The 22,993-nt window shown below is 48.1% G+C and overlaps 10 protein-coding genes across 10 annotated transcripts; 5 read left to right on the top strand and 5 right to left on the bottom strand.

Moving 5' to 3' along the window:
• Positions 1-6: 6 nt before the first annotated feature.
• Positions 7-1,414, top strand: L199_005714 (pyridoxal kinase; the record flags this gene model as incomplete). Its single annotated transcript, XM_064891420.1, has 5 exons — positions 7-70; positions 124-207; positions 257-454; positions 508-619; positions 691-1,414. 5 exons carry the CDS (start codon positions 7-9, stop codon positions 1,412-1,414), a joined length of 1,182 nt encoding a protein of 393 aa, XP_064747492.1.
• A 143-nt stretch (positions 1,415-1,557) lies between these two features.
• On the bottom strand, positions 1,558-2,224 carry L199_005713 (uncharacterized protein; the record flags this gene model as incomplete). Its single annotated transcript, XM_064891419.1, has 6 exons — positions 1,558-1,659; positions 1,731-1,786; positions 1,854-1,946; positions 2,000-2,087; positions 2,140-2,158; positions 2,208-2,224. 6 exons carry the CDS (start codon positions 2,222-2,224, stop codon positions 1,558-1,560), a joined length of 375 nt encoding a protein of 124 aa, XP_064747491.1.
• A 58-nt stretch (positions 2,225-2,282) lies between these two features.
• Positions 2,283-3,926, bottom strand: L199_005712 (uncharacterized protein; the record flags this gene model as incomplete). The annotated part of the gene is made up of 14 exons (XM_064891418.1): positions 2,283-2,393; positions 2,436-2,473; positions 2,524-2,586; positions 2,644-2,660; positions 2,748-2,816; positions 2,865-2,912; positions 2,966-3,033; positions 3,087-3,115; positions 3,229-3,274; positions 3,326-3,332; positions 3,427-3,489; positions 3,579-3,614; positions 3,696-3,727; positions 3,846-3,926. The coding sequence occupies 14 exons, from the start codon at positions 3,924-3,926 to the stop codon at positions 2,283-2,285; spliced, it is 708 nt and encodes a 235-aa protein (XP_064747490.1).
• Positions 3,927-4,043: 117 nt separating this feature from the next.
• L199_005711 (uncharacterized protein) lies at positions 4,044-5,770 on the bottom strand (the record flags this gene model as incomplete). Its single annotated transcript, XM_064891417.1, has 12 exons — positions 4,044-4,268; positions 4,316-4,342; positions 4,400-4,422; positions 4,503-4,541; positions 4,602-4,673; positions 4,725-4,811; positions 4,863-4,969; positions 5,024-5,096; positions 5,140-5,319; positions 5,373-5,388; positions 5,515-5,564; positions 5,614-5,770. The coding sequence occupies 12 exons, from the start codon at positions 5,768-5,770 to the stop codon at positions 4,044-4,046; spliced, it is 1,056 nt and encodes a 351-aa protein (XP_064747489.1).
• Positions 5,771-6,359: 589 nt separating this feature from the next.
• Positions 6,360-7,942, top strand: L199_005710 (uncharacterized protein; the record flags this gene model as incomplete). The annotated part of the gene is made up of 7 exons (XM_064891416.1): positions 6,360-6,491; positions 6,544-6,636; positions 6,691-6,707; positions 6,755-6,782; positions 6,828-6,955; positions 6,999-7,401; positions 7,583-7,942. 7 exons carry the CDS (start codon positions 6,360-6,362, stop codon positions 7,940-7,942), a joined length of 1,161 nt encoding a protein of 386 aa, XP_064747488.1.
• Positions 7,943-7,962: 20 nt separating this feature from the next.
• Positions 7,963-8,468, bottom strand: L199_005709 (uncharacterized protein; the record flags this gene model as incomplete). The annotated part of the gene is made up of 2 exons (XM_064891415.1): positions 7,963-8,229; positions 8,286-8,468. 2 exons carry the CDS (start codon positions 8,466-8,468, stop codon positions 7,963-7,965), a joined length of 450 nt encoding a protein of 149 aa, XP_064747487.1.
• A 354-nt stretch (positions 8,469-8,822) lies between these two features.
• Positions 8,823-11,664, top strand: L199_005708 (1,4-alpha-glucan-branching enzyme; the record flags this gene model as incomplete). Its single annotated transcript, XM_064891414.1, has 16 exons — positions 8,823-8,853; positions 8,918-8,945; positions 8,999-9,201; positions 9,250-9,558; positions 9,612-9,711; positions 9,755-9,786; positions 9,839-9,886; positions 9,929-10,034; positions 10,081-10,307; positions 10,367-10,404; positions 10,465-10,777; positions 10,834-10,852; positions 10,947-11,015; positions 11,068-11,230; positions 11,280-11,355; positions 11,450-11,664. 16 exons carry the CDS (start codon positions 8,823-8,825, stop codon positions 11,662-11,664), a joined length of 1,977 nt encoding a protein of 658 aa, XP_064747486.1.
• Positions 11,665-12,421: 757 nt separating this feature from the next.
• On the bottom strand, positions 12,422-14,312 carry L199_005707 (uncharacterized protein; the record flags this gene model as incomplete). The annotated part of the gene is made up of 8 exons (XM_064891413.1): positions 12,422-12,506; positions 12,554-12,768; positions 12,820-12,876; positions 12,925-12,980; positions 13,044-13,360; positions 13,554-13,750; positions 13,805-13,961; positions 14,119-14,312. 8 exons carry the CDS (start codon positions 14,310-14,312, stop codon positions 12,422-12,424), a joined length of 1,278 nt encoding a protein of 425 aa, XP_064747485.1.
• Positions 14,313-14,909: 597 nt separating this feature from the next.
• On the top strand, positions 14,910-16,259 carry L199_005706 (uncharacterized protein; the record flags this gene model as incomplete). Its single annotated transcript, XM_064891412.1, has 3 exons — positions 14,910-15,420; positions 15,469-16,099; positions 16,151-16,259. 3 exons carry the CDS (start codon positions 14,910-14,912, stop codon positions 16,257-16,259), a joined length of 1,251 nt encoding a protein of 416 aa, XP_064747484.1.
• Positions 16,260-19,617: 3,358 nt separating this feature from the next.
• On the top strand, positions 19,618-22,926 carry L199_005705 (uncharacterized protein; the record flags this gene model as incomplete). The annotated part of the gene is made up of 4 exons (XM_064891411.1): positions 19,618-21,024; positions 21,074-21,182; positions 21,234-21,689; positions 21,731-22,926. 4 exons carry the CDS (start codon positions 19,618-19,620, stop codon positions 22,924-22,926), a joined length of 3,168 nt encoding a protein of 1,055 aa, XP_064747483.1.
• Between the last annotated feature and the right edge of the window lie 67 nt (positions 22,927-22,993).

Below are 22,993 nucleotides of genomic sequence, written 5' to 3'. Positions count from 1 at the left end.
CCTAGCATGTCTACTCTAGATCCTGGACGTGTGCTGTCTGTGCAGTCTCACGTCGTGTCGGGATATGTAGGTTCGTGACATCGTTTGCTCCGTTATCGTTTCATTGCTTACCTCGTCCTACAGGTAATAGAGCTGCTACCTTCCCTCTTCAGACGCTTGGGTATGACGTGGATGTAGTGAACACAGTGCAGTTCTCTAACCATACTGGTACGTCAGAGATATGCATCAACTCTTCAAGAGGCTAACAAATCTTCAGGTTACGGTTACACCAATGGTCACAAAACAACGCCTGAACAACTGACGGCCATCTTTGAAGGTCTCGCTACGAATGGTCTAGTGTCGCATTACCGCGTCCTGACAGGCTATGTGCCAGGTGCTGAAGCCCTCACAGTGGTTGCTGAGCAGATAAAGAAGATGAAGGAGGTTAACCCAGAAATCTTATATGTACTGGATCGTAAGTCCACACCCTATCGTCCTCTCACGATCATTGTTGACCTCTTGTCGCAGCTGTCATGGGGGATATGGGCACTGGTCTTTACGTGTCAGAAGATGTAGTGCCGATATACAAGGATATGCTAAGGATAGCTAGTATAATAACGCCAAATCAGTTCGAGGTAGAGTGAGTGAAAGAATGATTGACGTGTATATCTTCGTCACTGATCTCCCTCCTTCCCCTCTCTTCTCCTTCAGATTACTATCAGGAATCAGTATCGTTTCTATGGCCACCCTTCACACCGCTCTTCGTCAGCTTCACACATCCCACTCCCTACCCCATATCGCTTTCTCATCCATACCGCTCCCAATCTCACTTGTCACCAAACTCGATCTACCCTCTCCACCGCCCTCCTACATGTGCCTGCTACCTGATCCCATACCACCATGGTACGATGCTGTAGGTGTAGGAGAGCCAGAAGACGAGGTGCTTGTCTGCTTCGCTAGCACATGGGAGGACGAGAAGCTGGAAACGTGGGCATTCGCCCTGCCCACCATCCGAGGATATTTCTCTGGAGTAGGTGATCTGTTCTCCGCCATGGTGTTGGCCCACTTCAAGAATCCCGAATCTCAGTCGGATCTACCCCCTTTACCTCATGCTGTTTCCAAAGCCCTTCTCACCGTACAACAAATCCTGCTACGGACCCACCTCTACTCTTTGATACAGACTGGCACTTCTGGTACCGCAACTCCCCGACCGCTCCATCACTCGTCTAGCGAACACCACGGTTCAGTCATACCTTCAGATGCTGAGCTCGATGCCATCGGTCCGGTGAACCCCAAAGATCCCAAACGGAAAGCCAAGCGAATGAGACTAAGGGAGTTGCGGGTAGTGCAGGAGAGGAAATTGATCGTTGATGGAGGACAGGGCTGGCCTGGTAAAAGATTAGATTGGCAGAGAATTTTGGGACATGGTATGTAAAATGCATGAATAATGGTCTATAAACAATAACTTCCGTACCTCATTGATCATCTCACCTGATACTACTTCTTTCACATGGTATCGATCATTCTATTTTTACTATACTGATCATACATAACATAACTCAAAGACGGAAATCAGCTTCATTGGGCGACCGCTTGGAAGGTCTCGGTGAACTCGTCGAGACTTTCTCGTTGCAGGTTTTCCAAAGAATGAGCGAGTTCCTCGTTATCCGATTCCCTGCGCTGAATGATTTGTTGAAGTTTGCATCTAAGCTATGATGAGTCAGTCGTGATCGCTAACATCATTTACGTACTTCCAAAAGGAGTTTTCGACGTTTTATCATTGCGTGAGAAGCGGTCGAGTCTCGGCCTGATGGTGGTTGCCATCAAACATCTTTCAGCTGCCTGCATATCGTCGGAATCACTGATCTGCTCACCTTTAGCCTCAAGCTCACTCAAGCTCATAGCTACTTCCTTAGCACGATTGAGCAAATCCGCAGGTAACGAAGCGAGTCTTGCGAGTTTCAACCCTGTTCAAGATAGGTATCAGAATCGACTGATGTAGGTAGAGATGGAATCGCACCGTAGTGTTCGATGACAGCTGGACCTTCCTCCACTTTGTACTGAAAAGTAGTCGAAAAGGCGTTATTGTCGTCTTCCACTCTGTTGTCCTGTGGGAAAATCAGCTGGTCTACTAGCGCCACTGACAAGAAAAAGTCTCACTTGAACTCGGAGGTGCATGCTAAATGATGCATTAGTCAGTAAGAGAAACTGTTCTCGAGTCCACCTACCGAACCACCCCTCGCATAGACCCAAGAGTCGTTGCCAAATCATGGAAGTGGGTCGTGAAGAAGACAAAACACTTTTCATAAGCCATCCATACTCAATCTGCCGGAACTTACTTGTCGATTGATCAGGGACTCGGCAATGGCGTGAGACAGACCAAGGCCTTCAAGGGGAGCAGTTCCTCGACCGAGCTAATTTTCATCAGCCGACTTCCATCATGTATTGTCGCTTACCTCATCAATGAGTATGAGAGAATTGGGAGTTGCCAAGCCTAAAGCCATGATGTGTTAGGGGTCCATTCTCGTCGTATCACAGACTCACCTAAGATCATGGCTGATGTTGCCATTTCGGATGCGAAAGTTGACAAATTTCGGTCGAGGGAGTCTGCAATATCGTCAGCCATTGGTCGGTGATTTGCCTGATGGGAAGGACTGAACTCACCATCATTTGACAGTCGACTAAGCAGTGCATCATGTAATCTAAAATTCGCGAAAGTTGCTGGTACGCTGAAGATATCAGCAATGTTACATCTCGCCAATACTTACTAGCAACCTAGCATTGCCTGCACTGTGAGCAGCCCGACTTGTCGAAGGAAGGTGCTTTTGCCCGACATGCTGTAAGAATTGATCAATACAGCTCTCAGTGATTTCCAATCCACGTACTTTGGTCCTTGTATCAACTGAAAGGAGGCATGACCTTGTGCAGCATAGCTGATGACACGTTAATAGCAGTTGGGACATGCAATATCAAGGGTACCACCTACATGTCATTGGGTACACAATCGTCCCGACCAAGTGTTTTGTCGAGAATGGGATGTCGACTGAGTTTGATCTGCACAAATGTATCATCAGGAGGAGTCCATCTGAGGAAGAGCCTGAGCGCACCGCAATCGTCTCGCCAAACATTGGTCGTACTATGTGATAGATCAGTCTGAACATATAAATCCAATCTTCATACTCACCACAATCTCCGTCTGACCGAGATTTCTGTCAGTACGCCTTTTGCATCCCACTTAGTACAACTCACCAGATGCCAATTCAGCGAAACAAGCGAGAACATCAAGCTTGGCAATCTGATGCAAAAATCAGTGTCGCGTTTTTGGGATGAACACGGATGAACTTACTGCATCACTGCAGCGGTAAAGCCCACCTATCAGTCAGCGACATTCCGACCGATGACGGACTCACTGATATGGTCAAGCACTGATGCAAGTAATTTCATGACAATGTCGCCACTGAGTAGAAGAATCTCTTGCTGGGCTTCCTCCAATCTCGCGTTGTGTTGGAGCTATGGCGGTCAGCTTGTAGGGGAGCCTTGCCACTCACTAGTTCATGGGTCGTGAAAGATATTCTAAACTCCTTGATCAGCTTCGAAACAAAGACGCTTGAGAACACACACTTGGTCTTCTTCCTCTGTACGTTTATACATTCTCCAGGTAATGCTCGACCCTCCACGTCCTGAGGTTTGAGCGCAAGTCGGAACTTGTTCTCGACCGGCTCAAGAGTGCAATGCAGAGAATGACGTTCTGCCATAGAGGTCAGGATCGTACCGCAAGTTTCACACATACCTCTGAAGCGTTTTTCCACTACGACTGGTGATCAGCCAAAGGAATACCCTCAGAAAGAGAAAAAGAAGACGCTCACACTGCTCGATATCATCGAGATTCTCCTTGAAAGTAGTTCTAGCGACATCCAGGAGATGATTGAATTCCGCCTTGACGGCATAGAGTCGAGCAGTTGTGAGATTCCTTCGCTTGGCGGAATTGGTGATTCCATCCGTGGTCAGGCATTCTGCAAAGTCAGCTTCTTCTTGTAATCGCCCACCTACCTTGAATCTTCCTTTCAATTTCCGAGAGCATCGGATCGGACATTTCCTAACGAATCAGCGGTATGGCTATTCACCCCTTTGCTTACCTTCTGGATCTCAACGAGCATTCTGCACTTCCCCAAAGTCATTTCTTCTTGTATACTTTTCGTAGCTTGGATATACTTTTGCAGTTGCAGAAGAATGGAGATTCGAGCTTCCGTCTCCACTACTGTGACAGATCCCTGTCTCTTTCGGGAAGCCTGTGAAGCGTCAGCTCCAGAGCTGAACGTTGGTCAAATCGACTTACTTGAAGTATTAATGTATCGAGATCGGTCTGCACAAACAAGTCAGCTGCTCTATGTGGTGTCTTTCCCTAATGTAGCATACTCACACTGCCTAGTGCCTTGAGACCATCTCGGATTGATTTAAGCTTCTCCGGTGAACTCAAGAGTTCTTGATATTCTTAGCGTACTCCTCACCATCTCTACGCTTACCTTGCACGGCATCCAGTCGTCCTTCAATCGTATGTTGGACTGAAACAGTTGATAATCCTTTTGAGGTTCCAGTTCCCGTCCAGGATCAGGCTCACTCACTGTTACTAGGTTGAAGGATGTTTCCTCGTAACAGACGAGAGCCCATGGGGGTGAAGCATTTGTTGAGTATGCCTGCGACGAAAGGATCAGTGAGTGATACTTTTCATAGTATTGATATCTTACCATAAAGGGTGTCTTTGGTAGTGTTGGTCAATGTGTTCTTCACCAACTCCAAGTTTTTGGCTGTATCGGTGTCCATGAACATTGTGCCTATATTGTTTGACATCAATTGTCTGTCAGATTGTCTTTACCCCCTCTTACCTTCTGAGCTTGCATATCGAATTTTTAACGCTTCTTTGGGGTATTTCAATCCTTGTCGGACTTCAAGGAACTTGAAGAGAGCCGAAATGGCGCATAATGCGTAGTACCTGGGCACCGAAGTGTCAGGTCAAAGCCTAGCCCCTGATAGGCGAGACATATACTTTTCTTCAGTTGCCATAAGAGTTGAAGTTTGGACTTCATCGCGCACAGCGAGCCGAAGGATATCATCGTAACCTTTATATTACTTAGCTTCTGGCATGGTTCTCTTCCAACTTACCCTTCTCTCGATTCCAGTATTCCCGGGGAAGGGTCACGCATTCGAGCTCAAAGGAATCTTCGACTTCCTCGATCAATTGAGTTCCGGAAGGTATATTCTCTCCAGCTTGATTGCGGTTCTCGGGCACCAGAACAGTGCAAGGAGGATGAAGGGTTAAGTGTTGAAGGGTTTTCTGAAAGACTTCAGAACTGATATGTCAGTGGTTAGAATGGCTGTATAGCCGTCGTACTCACAAGGGGTGTCGGCAACCTGTTGTTCGTCGAAGTTCAGCTTTATCGGGAGGTATCATCCTTCTCTCTTGATGACTTACTTGCGTTAACACAGTCTGAACATATAGGTTAGTAGGATTTCCTTACCGATTGGCTGGCAACTTACATAACCAGTACTCAAGCTATGTACCGCGATACCAACTTCTGTTCCGCTACCTATAGCGTCATCGTCAGATCTGTATTCTCTATGCAACTGGTTACATACCTCTGCTCTGTGACAGCGCGACCACATATTCGTTCATGTCTTCTACACAAGTTGATGCGCGAGTCGAAGGACCCGCAGGACGGCCACTTGCTCTTGAACCTCGTCGAGATCTTGACTGGATGGATCTGCCTGATCCAGGGTAGGTGTAGGAGGACATGTTGTGAGTGACGCCTGAGTTTGCCACCGAGCGGCCAGCAACAGACATGATGGGTGATACAGTATGCTGGTGAGCGGGAAACAATCGTGTGTTGTCAGTATCCAGGTGATGATGGGGTCAATAAATGATCTTGGGAGGTCAGTGTGAGTGTGGACGATATTGATGGTTTCAACACTGATCGATAGGTGCTCTACCAGATGTGATGCAGAATGGACGAAGATGATGAGGAGTGAAAGAGAAAAAGGAAGAGGATGATGGGAATCTGAAAGAGGTTGACTGGACTGGATTCATTAAACCGTTCAAAAAGTCGTGATGTCATCAGATAGATTGTTTACATGAAAGATACACGGAGATATGAGAGCGTGACTGATTATCTATCTATCCTCTCATCGTTGTAGACATTCTCATTCTCATCTCATCCACATCCTCACTCGTGCGCAAGCTCAAGATCACCATGCGGTGAGAAGAGGACAAGCTGTAGAGAGATCTAACAAGTGGACACCATCACATTATGATTATACAGGCTCACTGTTAGGACGCGTTTGCTCATCATCCCCATTCCACTTCTACTTGACATTCACCGAACATCATGTCCGATCAGGAGTCGACTGAGCCACGCAAGTCAACCTCTACCTTGCTTGATGGCAATCACACCTTTCCACCTTTCTATGCATGCTACCTGCTACGATCAAAGGCGACCCCCAATTCCAACCGGACTTATGTGAGTTTATTTGACATCGTGATGTTTAGCTTTGCTTAGCGTGACAATCCAGGTTGGCTCTACGCCCAACCCACCCAGACGTATCAGACAGCACAATGGTGAGCTGAAGCAAGGTGCATGGAAGACCTCAAAACATCGTCCTTGGGTGAGTGGACTTGCATGCTACCCTGACTTTGCTGATCACGGATCACGGCAACAGGAAATGCAGATGATCGTGTATGGGTATGTGACTTTGTCGACGACGTTTCGCTGATCTAGTTTAGCTTCCCGAGCAAGCTCACGGCGTTACAAGTGAGTGAATGTATCGTTTCACATGCAATCACTGATCCCAAGCAGTTCGAATGGGCTTGGCAAAAACCAGAGCTCTCTAGACATCTACGCATTTCTGGCGACCATACTGGCGAAGATCATGGCCCAATCTTCAGCAAAGATGCTAAGCGAAATTGGGTGGAAAGGAAGCTCGCGTGAGTAGTTGACATGTCCTATCCTCTGCTGACCTTGTTGTAGAGTCGCACACGCTCTTCTTTCCAGACCTCCATTCAACAGGCTGCCGCTACATCTGCGGTTCTTTGTTCCAGAAGTGCACGACCTCTTTCACAATCTAGAGCAAGATAGTTCTCGCGCCGGACCCTCGCGCCGGAGGAAGAAAAGGGTGACACAGGACTGGTCTCCGCTCCCGCTCCCAGTAACTCTCACGTCTATTATCGATCTGGGTGGGGTGTCAGGTTCGACAGGAGCGCGAAGACATAGTACTCAAGGCGTGCAGAGTCGAGAAGGTCCAATAGATGTCCACGACGTTGACTTCCGCCAAAGTGAGCGGGTATGGGGCAAGTGGAAAGATATCGAGAGCCGGGTCAAGCAGGAAGGTCATATCAGATGCGAGCAATGTGATGGACTGGTGGATCATACTGTGAGTGATCATGGCTGATGGGACTTTGCTGATGCTTTAGAATCACCTCTCATTCTCTCTTTGCCCTTCACATCGATCTTGTCATTACATCTCTCACCTCACTTGCCTGAGCGCCAGCTTCCTCTCCAATACCACTCACGTTCTTCCACATCAAGGAGTATGTCCTGGTTGCCAAGATCAGCTTGAATGGGGTCAAATCATCCGAGCATCTTACGCTCGTATCGAAGGGATTCAACGGGAAGAGGAAGAGGCGGTCAAATCTGCAAGGAAAGCCAAGCGTAAAGGTCGACGCCAGAACGATGCAGATGCATCAACCGAAGATGAACACAGCTCCATGACTCCCGAGATCAGATCTATGACGCTAGAAACTCCGCCAAAGCGTTCTCTCGATCGCACTGCTTCCGACACCTTGGAAGAGGCAACCGTCACTCGAGCGAAACGAATGCCGCCCCAACCACCCCAATCACCGGATGACGAAGACGAGAGTGATGCAGAGATGGAATGGGAGAAGTTCGAGAGAGAATTGAAAGCCATACGATGATATGCATAGCTGCAGAGCTACTATCCTTTCTTCCCATCGTTACTGCCATCACTTCTATCCTTCAAACCTAGACATGCAATCCCCTCCGCTATGTCTGGATCTGCCTGCTTTTGTGCATCAATTCCTCCACCCTCCTTCTTTGCTGCTTTCTCATCTTTGACGCCCTCCTCGGCGTCACCAGAGACGGGTCGCGGCTCCTCGTTATCAGGGGTAGTTTCGGTTGGGGGTGTATCGACTGATTCGCCATCATCTTCTTCGTCTGACGTGACGTAATCTTCCCAATCGAGCTGTTGATTGAGTCAGCTTAGGTCGACTAGCTTGATCCGAGGAAGACATCACCTACATAATCGTATATAACCCTAACTATCAGACTACAGCTTGGGCATATGGCTATCTCCTCTCCGTCCCTCAACTGAGCTTTTGAAATCTCGAAACGATCACCACAGGGGCATGGATAGTGGAAGAGTCGAGCGACTGGGTCCCATGCAAAGTCTTCAATCTCCAGCTCGTCGTAGTAGTTGGGCATCGTGTGTGATGGATGGTGTATGATTGGTGATACTGGTAATTGTAGGTAAGAGCGGCAAAGCCAAATTAATCCGAAAATCAATTCACCAAAAAAAAAAACGACCAAGACAACAACAACAAGACGCAGATAAAAGGAAGCCAGTAAAGGGGTAGCGTATATAAATCGAAATGAAGTCCCGCGTGTTATCCTGGGCCCCCACATTCCTGTGAACGGTACTCAACGTCATCTCAATCATGTTGGGTGGTTATCCCCCTACGAACCGACTGAAGGACTCCACTACTTTAGAACAATTATACTTATCTCTCCATCATACTCATCTTACCCATACTCATTCATACGAACATACTATATACCATGTCACAAGTCCAACAAATACCCACAGACGGTAGGTGTAATTCATCTACGTTGATTAGCAACTATTATCATCGTGCGCTAATCCTCCCTTCCAGGTACCGGTGTTCTCCTCTCAGATCCTTGGTAAGTTGGTTGAGAGATGACAGGCATGTCGCTCTGCTGACGAGGTGTATCAGGCTCGAGCCCTTCTCACCCGCTCTTCGAAAACGTTATGCCGCTTACAAAAAGCAGCTTGACGAGATTGAAGCACACGAGGGTGGTCTCGCTCATTTTTCAGAAGGGTACAAGTCCATGGGTCTCCAAGTAGACGAGAATGGTGGGGTCAGATACCGTGAATGGGCTCCGAATGCAAGTCAAGCTCGCCTGATTGGAGAATTTAGTAAGTTTTCTCCTCATCAGTACAGTGATGAAAGCTGACATTGTGCAGATGATTGGTCTCACACTGCCAATCCAATGACCAAATCACCCTACGGTGTATGGGAGTGTTACGTCCCACCCAAATCACCTGGTGTCTGCGCTATTCCTCATGACTCTATGATCAAAATATCCATGACCTTGCCCTCGGGCGACTCTATCGATCGTATTCCCACTTGGATATCTCGTGTGACCCAAGATCTTTCTATTTCACCCATCTATGAAGGTAGATTCTGGAACCCTCCTAAGGAGCAGGTTTACCAGTTCAAACATGGTCACTCGACCAGATCGTCAGAAGGGTTGAAAATTTATGAGGCACATGGTGAGCCCTTACCATCTACGCTTCCCAAGTTCCCCAGCTGAAGTTTTCTTCAGTCGGTATCTCCAGCCCTAACATGCGAGTAACAACATACAAAGAATTCGAAGAGGATGTTCTACCGAGAATTAAGAAACTGGGGTATAACTGTATTCAGATGTGAGTGCAGACATCTGGTGAACCAGGCTAATGGCTTCCGCAGGATGGCTGTCATGGAACATGCTTACTATGCGTGTACGTTCACCTCTCAAATGATCCAAAGGCCGCACTAAACATTACCACATAGCATTCGGTTATCAAGTCACGAACTTCTTTGCTGCATCTTCCCGTTATGGTGAGTCGATGCTGGCGCTGCTCCCGCTTACGCTGTGACCAGGAACCCCCGAGGAATTGAAATCTCTTATCGATAAAGCTCATGAAATGGGTCTCACGGTGTTGCTCGATGTGGTTCACTCTCACGCATGCAAAAATATCCTAGACGGGTGAGTGGATACTTCATGAATGGCCCACCGTTAATGCTCGTAACAGTATAAACGAATTTGACGGAACCGATCACCTATATTTCCATGGCGGGGCCAAAGGAAAGCATGAATTGTGGGATTCACGATTGTTCAATTACGGACATCATGAGGTACTTCGATTCCTCTTGTCCAACCTCCGCTACTGGATGGATGTATACATGTTCGATGGCTTCCGATTCGATGGCGTGACCAGTATGATGTACACTCATCACGGTATTGGCACCGGTTTCTCTGGTGAGTCTCGTCTACATGTTCGTGGCTGACGTCAGGTGGATATCATGAATACTTTGGAGACTCTGTTGATCTCGAGGCAATGGTATATCTCATGTTGGTGAGTTATTGTGGTAGGCCGAATATGGTCAACAGAGCTGATGTGCTGATAATGTCTTAGGCCAATCAAATGCTTCATGAGATCTACCCTAATGTTATCACCATCGCTGAAGATGTCTCGGGAATGCCCACTCTCGGTCGACCAGTCTACGAAGGTGGAGTAGGCTTCGACTATCGTCTTTCCATGGCTGTACCCGACATGTGGATCAAAATGCTCAAGGAATTATCGGACGATCAATGGGACATGGGCAATGTCGTACATACTCTCACCAACCGTCGACACCTGGAAAAGAGTGTGTCATACGCTGAAAGTCATGATCAAGCCCTTGTGGGTGATAAAACATTGGCATTCTGGCTTATGGACAAGGAGATGTGTAAGTTGGGTTCCGCACTGTGCTATGTCAGCTAACTCTAGCTCACATTATGCTAGACGATTACATGTCCGATTTGTCCCCTCTGACTCCAGTCATCGACAGGGGTATTGCTCTTCACAAGATGATAAGGTAAGTCCCAAGTATCATGTACCTTGCTGATTGGAGTCAGGTTCATCGTCCACACTCTTGGAGGAGAGGCGTATCTCAACTTCGAAGGAAACGAGTTTGGTCACCCAGAGTGAGTAATAGCAGCTTTACTGAGTGGGTATCCCTCACTGACTCGAATACAGATGGATGGACTTCCCTCGAGAAGGTAATGGCAACTCCTTCGCCCATGCACGTCGTCAATTCAACCTCGTAGACGACAATCTCTTGCGATATAAATACCTTAACGAATTCGACATTGCGATGAATTGGCTCGAGGACAAGTATAAGTGGCTCAGCGCACCACAAGTCAGTTCAAAGTCTTGCTATGAATCTACCAAGCTAACCTAGATTTCAGGGCTACGTTTCGCTGAAGAATGAGAACGATAAAGTTATCGTGTTCGAACGAGCAGGACTCGTCTTCATCTTCAATTGTGAGTAATGGCGAGAGTTGAAAGGACCTTCATGCCACAGGGGCATCTTGTCACCGGTCCAGATATCTGTGCTGATCACCTACACTATCCGTAGTCCACCCCTCACAATCTTTTGCTGACTACCGGATCGGGGTGGAAGTGCCAGGAGAATACAAAGTCATCTTATCAAGTGACGAAAAGAAGTTTGGTGGACACGACCGAATTGATCTCAATGGTAGATACTTTACCACACCTATGGAATGGAACGGGCGAAAGAATTGGATCCAGGTATACACTCCTTCCAGGACTGCCTTGGTATTGGGCTTATAAAAGTTTGGGATGAATCGTCATTGAAACGAAGAATCAGTAGAAATGTAATCATGCATACGATGAAATCATGACTGAGCCGATATCCTACTGATCCCATTGCAAATGACATCCCAGACGTGTCACACTCCTGTTCACGTTGATGATATATAATTTCATATGTTGAAATTACAAATTTTTAGGATTCTTTACCGAAGAATCGCGTCAGCATTATTATTATTAGAGATTGGAGGGGGATCTTTACCCAAGTGATGAAAGGGTCTGGGCCGCTCCAGCGACAGATGCCTGCACTTTATACGCTCTCGCAAACTTGTCTAACTCAAAGCTGAGTACTATAGGCCCGTCAATGCGATCTTAAGCTACATCGACACCAGAATCACTGAAAGAGTTCAGTGAACGCTGAAAAAGTGATTCGATCGTCATTCTATCTTCGCTGTTAGACACAGTAGAATTTATCTTGTCTTATCTCGCTAACGTCTGTGGAGATCTCATCCAAGAGTCACATCTTCAGTTTTATCCACGATGGCAATATCATCTGTGCGTATTGCGCTGACATTCCCTACTAGATCTGTATCTGTATTTAGCGATTGCACTGGGCTCGTTTGTCTCGATTACTAAACAAACCATTCAGACGAACAAGGTTGAAGAGGTAAATTTTGCTAATGGAAATCGATGACCATAAGTATATTCTGTATCGGACTACAAGATAGCATGCATATATTTATATTACTGTGACAAAAATTCGACGAGAGAACGAAAACTAGAAATCGGTGAAAAAGTGGTCATACGGACCCGTTCCTGCTTTACCGTACGCGCTGACATCTGCCTCTTGGTATCGATCGAATCTGGGAGGGCGTCAAAACAATCTTCAAAAGGGAAGGATCAAACTTACTGGCTTGCATCTCCTTCCCCTTCGATTTTGGGCACATACGGTGCTGGGATCTCTCGTCGATAAAGCTTGTCCCAGTCTACCTCGGCGAACCAACCGTGCGCAAAGATATCTGATGAACCTGCTCGCAAGTTACCGTAACGTTTGGTCAAATCTCCGACCAACAAATTCTTGAGTAGTTCTTTCGCGAGGGGGTCGAAGTAGGAAGGGTATCGGACCTTGCCCGCAATGATCTGATTGTCAGCTGGGTTCGTGCATGGTCAACTTACTTTTTCATACAGCTTCATAGGGTTACCATCTTCGGTGAAGAAGGGTGGATAACCGGCCTGCGTCACGTCAGCGGGGGGGATCTCTCAATTCTGGTTCCAACTCACAAGCATTTCAAAGATCAAAACGCCCAGAGCATACCAATCGACACTCTTGTTGTAACCTTTTGATTGTACGACCTCAGGAGCGACTGAATGTCAGCGATGTTCAGTCACCATCCACTCACGATAATCAGGAGTACCACACAAGGTCCACGTGATATCCGGAACGTGCTTGGCGAAACCGAAATCAGTCACTTTGACGTGACCATCGGCACCAAGAAGTAGATTTTCAGGTTTTAGATCCCGGTAGATGATGTCAAGGGAGTGAAGGTAATCCAAAGCTAGGGCGACCTCGGCGGCGTAGAACTTGGCGACTGAATTAGGGAAACGTTGACTTTTTCGTAGCAGACTGAACAATTCTCCACCTGCGACAAAGTCCATGACCATGTAGAGGTTGTTGACATCTTGGAAAGTACCCCAGAGATTGACGAGGAAGGGATGTCTGACCCGGACCAGCATCTCTCTTTCAGAGTTGGTGTGTTCGACTTGCTTCATTTTGATGACCTTTTCTTTGTTCAGCACTTTGACAGCGTAGAATCGGCCATTGTGTTTGGAGCGAACGAGGTGGACACGACCAAACGAGCCGGTACCGAGGCTGGAATCGAGTTAGTAAGATCCAGTGTACAAACACTCACGTTCGCTCGATGTAAAAGTCTGATAGCGCATATCTTCCCGCCGTCTTCCGTTGAGGCTGAGTGGCGGTAGCAGGTGCCGGATTGTCTTGAGGAGTAGTTGAGACCGTTTCCAACGCCGCTTGCGTGGCAGCGGCATTGATCGCGGCAACACGAGCTTGCTGGGTGGCCATTTGAAGGTTGGCTTGGGCTTGTGCAGCCTAAGTGGCTAGTGAGCAGGTGTTTTCCAATCGAACAGCACAACATCCACTCACCTGTTCCTGAGCCTCCCTTGCCTTTTCTCTTATTCTTTCTTCATCCGCTCCACTATCATTTCGGTTGAGAGATGGCTGGGGCTCAGACGCGTCGGCCATTTGTACGCTCATCGTACGGTTCTCCGAGACGGGTGGATGATTCTCGGGTATGGGTCCGCTGTTGTGCACCCCGAGCGCGGAGGAGAGTGTACGAGCCTGTGGAGGGACGTTGGAAAGAGAAGAGGACGCGGAGGATCCGGCTACTGATTTACCTGGAGGAGGAGGAGATGGGGAAGGTCTGACATTAGCTCGTGCAAGGCAGTCCATCCGCTCACCCTTCGATACCCTCCATTGGGGTATGGGTCGATTTTGCATCTACTAGAGGGGCAAGAGGTGCCGGCGCCGCTGATGACGATGATACCGTGGTCTGTACAGATCTTGAGGAGGCTGACGGAGAGGAAGGGTTCGACTTGTTGGAGGCAGAGGACTGTTGCTTTCGGTGGAACTTGTCTGAAACCTTTTGGAACATGATAGAGCAATGTAGAGGGGGATGGGGGATGCAGGAAAGGAGGTAAGACGGGGATAAAGGAGCGGGTCGATGAGAGTATACACAAGTGACTGGATCTAGCAGAGTCCACGAGGAGGTAGGGATGAGCGGACACGACGATACTGAGGTTCAGCGAGTGTGGTTGAGTCTTGGGTTGAAGGACACGGATGCGAGGAGTGAATTGATTGAGATTGATGATGATGAGTGATGGTGTATGTGGTGGTGTTGAGGTTTGTTAGTGATCAGTTAGGGGTGTAGTGACAGGGGCACTGAATTTAGCGTATTTCGCCACGTGGTCTGATGTTCGTATGGTGGTTATATAACCTTTAAGGTTTCCCCGGTGTGTGTGGTAGTCACTTTACATTCACTCCACCCTGCCCGCTTCAGGTAAAAGCCAAACAGAACTGACTGCCACTTCTCCATGCGCATAACATGTGTTTAACACGTGCTAACCAGTTATCCACACATCCGGTCCTCCACCGTGCTTACTCCACTTGAGTTGATACTTGATCCTCAATACTTACTTCTGAATACTTGATCATCACTCAGTACCTCCTAACACGATTCAAATCCATCAGCATGCCTCCACGCACCCGATCGACAAGAGTTGCTTCAAGCGCACTGACCGGCATCCCAAGAACAGCTACAAAGGCCAAAGTCAAGACCGACATTAAGACTCCTCCGGTCAAACGACAGAAACTCTCAGCACCCGACCCGTCGTGTCTAGAAGGTACACTTCCGGGTCCATCTGAACCGACCCAGCTCATTCCTCCCACCCTATCCTTTTCTTTGCCGGATGCGATCTCTCATCTGTCGAAAGTAGATCCCCGTTTCGGTCTCTTCTTCGCACAATTACCTTGCCGACCTTTTGTACATCTCGAAGCGATAGATCCCTTCCGAACTCTGGTCACTTCCATCATCGGTCAACAGGTATCTTGGCTCGCGGCAAGAGCTATCAACAACCGATTTCGAGCTTTGTATGGTTTTGATCCTGAAAGCAAAGAAGGGTTCCCGAGTCCTCATCTCGTCGAGAAGGAGGATGTGGCAAAGCTGAAAACGGTCGGACTGAGTACAAGAAAGGCGGAATATGGTGAGTTTTTTTGACTTGGGACGATCGAGTGCTAAAATGATCATTCAGTCATATCACTCGCTCAACATTTCACATCCGGCCAATTATCACACGAGCTTCTGCACCACGGTTCGGATGAAGAGATTTCGAAAGCTCTTATAGCCGTGCGAGGGATCGGTCAATGGACAGTGGATATGTTTTTGATGTTCTCCCTGCGTCGACCAGATGTATTGGCTGTGGGAGATCTTGGTGTACAGAAAGGCTTGTTACGCTGGGCGTTAGCAGCGCACGGTGCATTGCCAAGAAAAACCTCTACGACTCCGAAGAAAGGCAAGAGTAAAGCTAAGGTGGTTGAAAGAGCAGAAGGGGAGCTAGATACGGTTGTACAAGAAGCGACCCCCGTTAGAGCGATCAAGGATACTCTACCTCCGACTCCTACCACACCCACTACTACCCATCAAGCTGTTTTACATACCCCCGATGAAACAACCACTACAGCTCAGATACCTCCAACCCCCAATTTTCCAGTTCCCGGTGAAGTAGCGCAGATACCAGCTGGAACCCTGCCTCCACCTGCACCCGAGGAAATGCTAAAACCTTTGAATGATAGTCCTGATTGGAACCCACACACCGCCGTACCTCTTCCCGAAGGCTTGACGGTGGACGTTCTCAAGGCCAGGTTAGGGGGAAAGAAAGTAAAGTGAGTGGATCTACTCTTCGATTCTGGCTATTACTGACCCAAGCTTTTCAGGGGAGGAATGTACCTCACACCGAAAGAAATGGAAGACCTGACGCAAGGCTGGAGACCATACCGTTCATTGGGAGTCTTCTACATGTGGCCCGCGGCCGAAGAGCAGTGAATGCATTGGGATTCTACGAATGCACAAGATGCTCGTGATCATATTCCGCCATTGACTCTCGGGCCGGTCGGCTATACTAACATGGACCACTATATTAACACACCTCATGAGGTATAGACCAGAAAGTACACCAGTACAAACTTATCTGGCATAGTTCACCTTGGGTGTGCAATGCATTGCTTCTTCGTACCATACAATTCAAAGGCGAGTCACAGGACAATGTGAAGTAGTCCTGGTGGTAACTTGATCATGAGACAGTAGTAGACTGATACCACGACGGAAACAATCTCTGTGATTGTTATGAATATAACATAAAACAAGTCTGTTCTCAGTACGATAAAACTGCTCTTCAATTATAAACCCTAGTGAATCAAACCAATTTGCTCATTCACCGGCGGGGAGTGCTAAGATGAGATTTATGATCACGTCCTTGCTGCAGAATTGCAATCGCAGCTGCTCATAAAGCGTGACCAAGAGATAATCACGGTGATAGAATCTACGGCAGGTTTCGAATGGCGAAACATAATTGCTCTCCAGTCAACGAGAGCTTTGCCGGTACTAGCATTTTCGACATCGGCCTGCCGGATTGGCAAGGGGTTCATAAGTGGCTCGAAGGATCCACAGTACCGTGGATGGCTTTGAAATCTGTAAGCCTTGATCAAACTCTACAAGCGCAGCTGTTGTCAAGAAATCTCTCATACGCATCTACGATACAATCAGATCAAACATCATACCTAAAACGTTTATCATCTGGGGAGTCGTTTGTCGAGAAGCAGGCGAAGATCTAACCTAAGAACCGACCGTTGCGGAAAGGTGTTTGGGATAGATTGGGTGCACTCAGATACATGGACCACATCGGGAAATACATACTGTTCGAATAGTATGGACAGATCGTAAGCAAGAGAGGTGGAGGGATCGAGAAGTTCTTTGAAGCGAGCAAGGGACTGACAATCGATGACACCCTCCGAAAGGGCCTCTCCGCTGCTAATCCCACAACTCATTTGGTAGCCCTTCCTTTGTTTGATGGGTGGGGGAGATACCCCAATCCCACCACAAGCTTTTTTGACTTGATGTAATCGATGGGATCGGTCGTTGTAGGACACCGAGCGAACCTGCCACCGGTGCGGCCTGCACGAAGCTTGTTGAGGCACTCATTGGTCATAGTGCTGGTGCAGCTTTGCGATCCTTCGACTTGCACCGCAGACTGACAGAAAGGCTAGCTCGTCTCCTCTCAAAGTCACCTTTGTATCAGTCATGCGTCACGCTGACGATGGACGAGCTAGAATGCCCTCCGCATCAATGTGGCAAGGGTTATTGTGTCGATGTCACGGATAACTTAAAAAGTGAGAAACCGAAGAAAGGGGGGGAGATAGGTAATGGCATCATTGTTGTCGATTTTATTTTTCCTCTATCATCTTGAGGTTCTCTACGGTATATTGGTTTTTGGATTGCAGGCTACAGACGTTTCTATCTTTGGACTATTGCTATCTGGCCAGTAAATTCTGAGCCACGTCATCACAATCGTCCATTGCTTCAAGTTTGTGTGGTCTCTTTCTTCTATGGCTTTTGTAAGAATGGAGGCGGGCGTCGTTGCACCACTTCTGATAAGGTATGAAGTCAGTCAACCAAAATCACATTGTTCAGGCCACACTTTGTTGACTTGAATGATATGTCTCGGTCCATACAAGTCTCATGTGAACCTACAATCTCAGCTTCTCTCGAGTGTGGCATGCTGTCTGTCGTGTTGAAGCTATGGCCCATTTATTTACACATGTCGATCTCAACTAAGTTATTGAGAGGATTTTAGAATACGCTCAAGAGCATGTCTGCCAATGGCATTTGCAGCATCAGGTGGGCTTCTGACTTGAAGCTTCCTTCCACCAAAATGCAGACCAGCATGACGTGAATGGCTCTCAGTCGTCGCTGGCGGACCCGAAGTACGCTACGAGATCCCGTCCTCACCATACTGCACCCCGAAGTACATATTGGAGGCCGGTGCCGGTTTCATAACATGCTGACTGTTGACCATCCTGGCCTTGTATCCGACATGAATATCGTCATGGCAGAAGGATCTCCCCTACTGCCGATACGCAATCAATCACATCTAAGGGAATGATCGACCGGGTAAACCCAGACGCCACTGTTCTGTCGAGTTGAGGTTGACCTTGGTTGCAGTGGGGCCAGACTGTGAACGAGCGAGTCAATGGCCGTTGTGCAAGTCAAATGCAATTGTAATTTGATTCACCTACCCATTTGTGCATCACCCGATCGATCACCGACTCCCACGATTCTGACCTGAGGAGTGCGTAACCGACGTCATACGGACGATCGGAGAAATACACAACAGCCATGTGGCACAGGCATCAGAGGAGAGGAAGGCCTATCAGGGTATCGGACGAGACGGAACGAATTTAAATAGATTAAAAGAACAGAGTAGAGAGTGAGATCCAAGACGAATACGGGGTTTGAAAAATGATACAAGGGAGGAAACAGAAACAGGTTAGTACCACACTCATACGCTGACAACCCCCACCCCACGCCCGTGTGATGACCCCCCAATGCATACAGCGAGTTACATACGGGTGCAGCACATGCACAGGCAGTAGTAGGTAGGCATGGTCTCAGCCGCAAAATTGATTAATTCCCACACACACACACCACAATACGTCTCACAATCGTCATCACCATGGCCTTTCTGCCATGCATTGCTGGAATCGCCATGCAGTGGCGAGTAGTATGCATGTAGATCTTTTCGGTGCGAGCTAGAAAAGCCAACAGGACCGCAGAGAGAGAGAGAGAGAGAAAAGCGAGAGTGAGGATTAGACTAGGAGAGTTTATACCCCTGAGTGAGAGCGAAAAGGTCAATGTCCGAGAAGGAATACCCTGTGTACTGTGTAGATACAGTTGGGGGATTGTTTTGCATATAGCAGATAGCAACCTAGTGACATACCACGTACTCTGCCTAGACCATACATACCATACACTCCACCTTTTCACCCTTTTCATCTCTGATCATCGACCCAACCATCTCACTCCTTCTTTCGCCTCTCTCTTCTACACTCTTACACATACTCTCACACATACACCAATACAAAAAGCATACACTCTCAAAAGCGTTATCACACCATATTCAGCTCGTACCATAATACGCAAGCACGCACTCTCCATCCATATACACCATCGCCCAGTCTCATCCTGGTTGAGATTGAGACATCCAGCCACGAAACGCTCAATCAATATAACATCACACCATTCCAATCAGCATAGTCACAGTTGATACCACAGCATACGAATCAAGCAGCAACATCCTATCTGTTGTCTCCCCAACTCCTTTGCACTAGCCACCCCCGACGACACGATGTCACAAATTAACTCTCAACGTCCTCCTGCCGCCCCACTGCATAACAACACAGAGTCCAACAACGGGCAGCCTTCGAACAACGGCAGCTCATCAAATGTCCCCCGCAACCCTTCACAGCCTAACCAAAACGCTCAGTCACCCCTCGATTGGGCAAACTTTATAAACTTCCAGACACCTCCCGTAGCTAATGCTCACAGCGGGAATATGTTCAACAACCACAGGATGCCTTCGCAAGATGAGCAATACAACAACTTTGCCCATGGCATATCCATGTCTCGACCCTCTCCATCCTCCATCAACTTCCAACAACCCCTCCCAAGAGGATCAAACTCTTCAACAGCTTCCTCTCGACAGAACCCTCATCGACAATACAGTCAAAGTTCCAATTCGTCACAGCCTCAACTCCCCACTTACCATGTCCCCTCTCAAACACCACCGCAAGGTCCATCGCCTCGATCACCAGTGGAACAACCGATGAATAGCAAAGGCAAATCACCAGCTACAAAATCATCCGAGACCCAAGATAATGGTCTCTCCCTCGACCCTTCAGCCTTCTCTCGTGACATACGATTCCAGGTTCCTTCGTTTTTAACCAATCAGGTCGGTGGTGCACCCACCTTCCCGCCTGGTGGTGAAGCTTGGAGCGGGTTCAGCGGAGCCAACTTGTTTGGCTCGGATATAGGCCAGCTCACCCCTGGTACCATCTTCTCCAATGCCTTTGGTATCTCGAACAACAATAACTCTGAGAATCAGCAACCCTATTGCGATAATAATGGGAATATGCAGAACATGGGTGGTTATGTCAACGAGAACGCCGGGTGGGAGCAGTGGAATCACGATCAGAATAAGAACGATACAAGTAACAATAATAACAACCTCGGCGCGATGTTTTATGTCAATCCAAACCCCAGTCCCAGTATCCTTGCTTCGCGTAACCCTCCCGCCCGTGACTCGTCTCAACGACCTCCACGAAATCAGATGCCTCCTTCCATCAACACTAACCCTCCGCCGAATATGGACAACCAAGGTCAACTGCAAAGTCCACGCACAACCTATCCACGCTCCTCATCTTCTGGCTCGATGCCAACTTCAGCCATACTACCTCAACAACCCACCTTCTCTCACAGCCCTTTCGGCTCATACGACAATGTACCTTCCGCATCTGCTCCTCACAACTCTGCCAGTACCATCAACATAGCCTCTTCATCGACCGCACCTTATGCTCCACCATCGAACACCCAATCACTTCTTGCTGGACCCATGCCACCTCAGCTGACCGACGGTCCTGGCCTTTACTCCACCACGGGTTTCGACATGGTAGGCGTTTTAGCTCGAGTGGCTGCGAGAAGAGACCCTAGCACCGTACTTGGTCCCGTAGACCTAAGTTGTAGTTTCTTGGTGGTGGTGAGTTCAATCGTTTAGCGTGCTCATTTTATGCTGACCAAACTTTCAGGATATCCGACGATACGACTCTCCCATTGTCTATGCCTCTCCCAGCTTCAGCCAGCTGACTGGGTATGAATTGCCTCAGATCCTGGGTCGAAATTGTCGATTTCTACAGGGTTAGTCATAGTGCTTGTTGGTAAATGCATATCGCTAAATCTCTGTCATAGCTCCTGATGGCGAAGTCGTCAAAGGTTCAAAGCGAAAGTACACCGACAATACCGCTGTAGCCCATCTCAAACGAATGCTCAACGCTGGTAAAGAATGTCAAGCATCTCTCATCAACTATCGCCGAGGGGGTGTCCCTTTCATCAATTTGGTTACGGTGGTGCCAATCCCCTGGGACGGCACGGATATCGTCTATCACGTTGGGTTTCAAGTGGATTTGGTCGAGCAGCCCAATGCTATCTTACGGAACATGAGGGATGGAAGTTATCAGGTCAATTATACCGTTTCAAATCCTCCCGAAAAGCCTTTAAGACCCCCTGTCAGAGAGATAGGTCTCACTGGTCTTAGTGGCGAAGTGATGGAAATTATGGGACAGAGGGTAAATACTCTAAGTAGCGGTTCAGGAGAAGAAGCCGGTCGCATGGAGTGGCTGAAGATGGTACTCGATAACACTGATGGTGAGTTCAACCTAAACCCAGCATGTGCTAATTTGTCTTAGACTTTGTCCACGCTCTCTCCCTCAAAGGATTTTTCCAATATGTCTCGCCTTCAGTCCGACGGGTACTCGAATACGAGCCCGAAGAGTTGCTCAACAAAAACATTTCCGAATTCGCTCATCCCTCCGACATCGTTCCGCTCATGAGAGAACTCAAAGATTCGACCCATGCTCCGACTGACGGTTCTTCAGCTCGTCATGTCAACCTCGTCTTCCGGATCCGACGAAAGACATCCGGCTATATATGGATAGAGAGCGTGGGCAGGCTTGTGGTCGAAGCAGGAAAAGGAAGAAAAGCAGTCATATTGAGTGGTCGTGCTCGAGCGGTACCCGCGTTACCGTGGGACTCGATATCAAAATATGGAGGTCTAGCAGAGACTGAATTCTGGGGAAAGATCTCCTTCCAAGGTCTTGTATTACACGCTACTCACGGTGTCGAAGGTGTCCTTGGACAACCGTCCGAGGACGTCGTCGGGCTTAGCTTCTTCTCCCTTCTGCCCGGCGGGGATAATGGCCCACCTGCTGCTGCTTTACTTCAATCTGATCCTTCTGCCCCTGTATCCTCCCTGTCCGCTGCCATTCGACGCGTCCTCAATGGTGATACCCGAAACGGCGCCGTCTCTGTTCAGCACAAACTGGTTCACAAGTCCGGCAATCAAGTCAACGTTCTCACGGTCATCTATGCTCCTCGTCGATCGATACCTGATGTCCCAGTCGGCCGGGGTGACGACGAAACAAGCAGCAATGCTGAGAGTGAAATATCACGTATGTCAAGTCACGATATGGCCTCGATCACTGGCATACCTCCCACCAGTCTCGTCATTCAGGTAAAATTGATGGTTTCCCCTATTCCTGGAGCCACCATACAAACCATCACCCGTGCTCGACCAGTCGTCCACGCGCCTATCTCCAATTTGTTTGAAGAATTAGAGACGACTCGTGGAACATCATGGCAGTACGAATTGCATCAGCTCCGACTGCTTAACAGACGACTCAAAGAAGACATCGCTGCGGCTAAAGCGCGTGGTGCTGGAAAGGGAAAAAACAAGAAAAGAAAGTTTGAATCATCTGTTGGTGATATGGGCCCACCAGCACTTCCATTTGCCAACTTGCATGATCAATATTCGGCTGCGCCTCGGCATCAGCTGGCTCCAGGTTTCGGTCTGGTGACACCTGGTATGGGAAATGGTTTCTATTAACAGAAATAAAACGTTGTATGTAAATAAAAGTAATAGCTGTATATCAATAGTTCTGAACAAAGTCTAG

The sequence above is a fragment of the Kwoniella botswanensis genome, chromosome 1, assembly GCF_036426115.1.
Source record: "Kwoniella botswanensis chromosome 1, complete sequence".
Taxonomy (NCBI): domain Eukaryota; kingdom Fungi; phylum Basidiomycota; class Tremellomycetes; order Tremellales; family Cryptococcaceae; genus Kwoniella; species Kwoniella botswanensis.
Note: the sequence above shows the minus strand (reverse complement) of the source record. Positions and strands in the feature narration are given on the sequence as shown.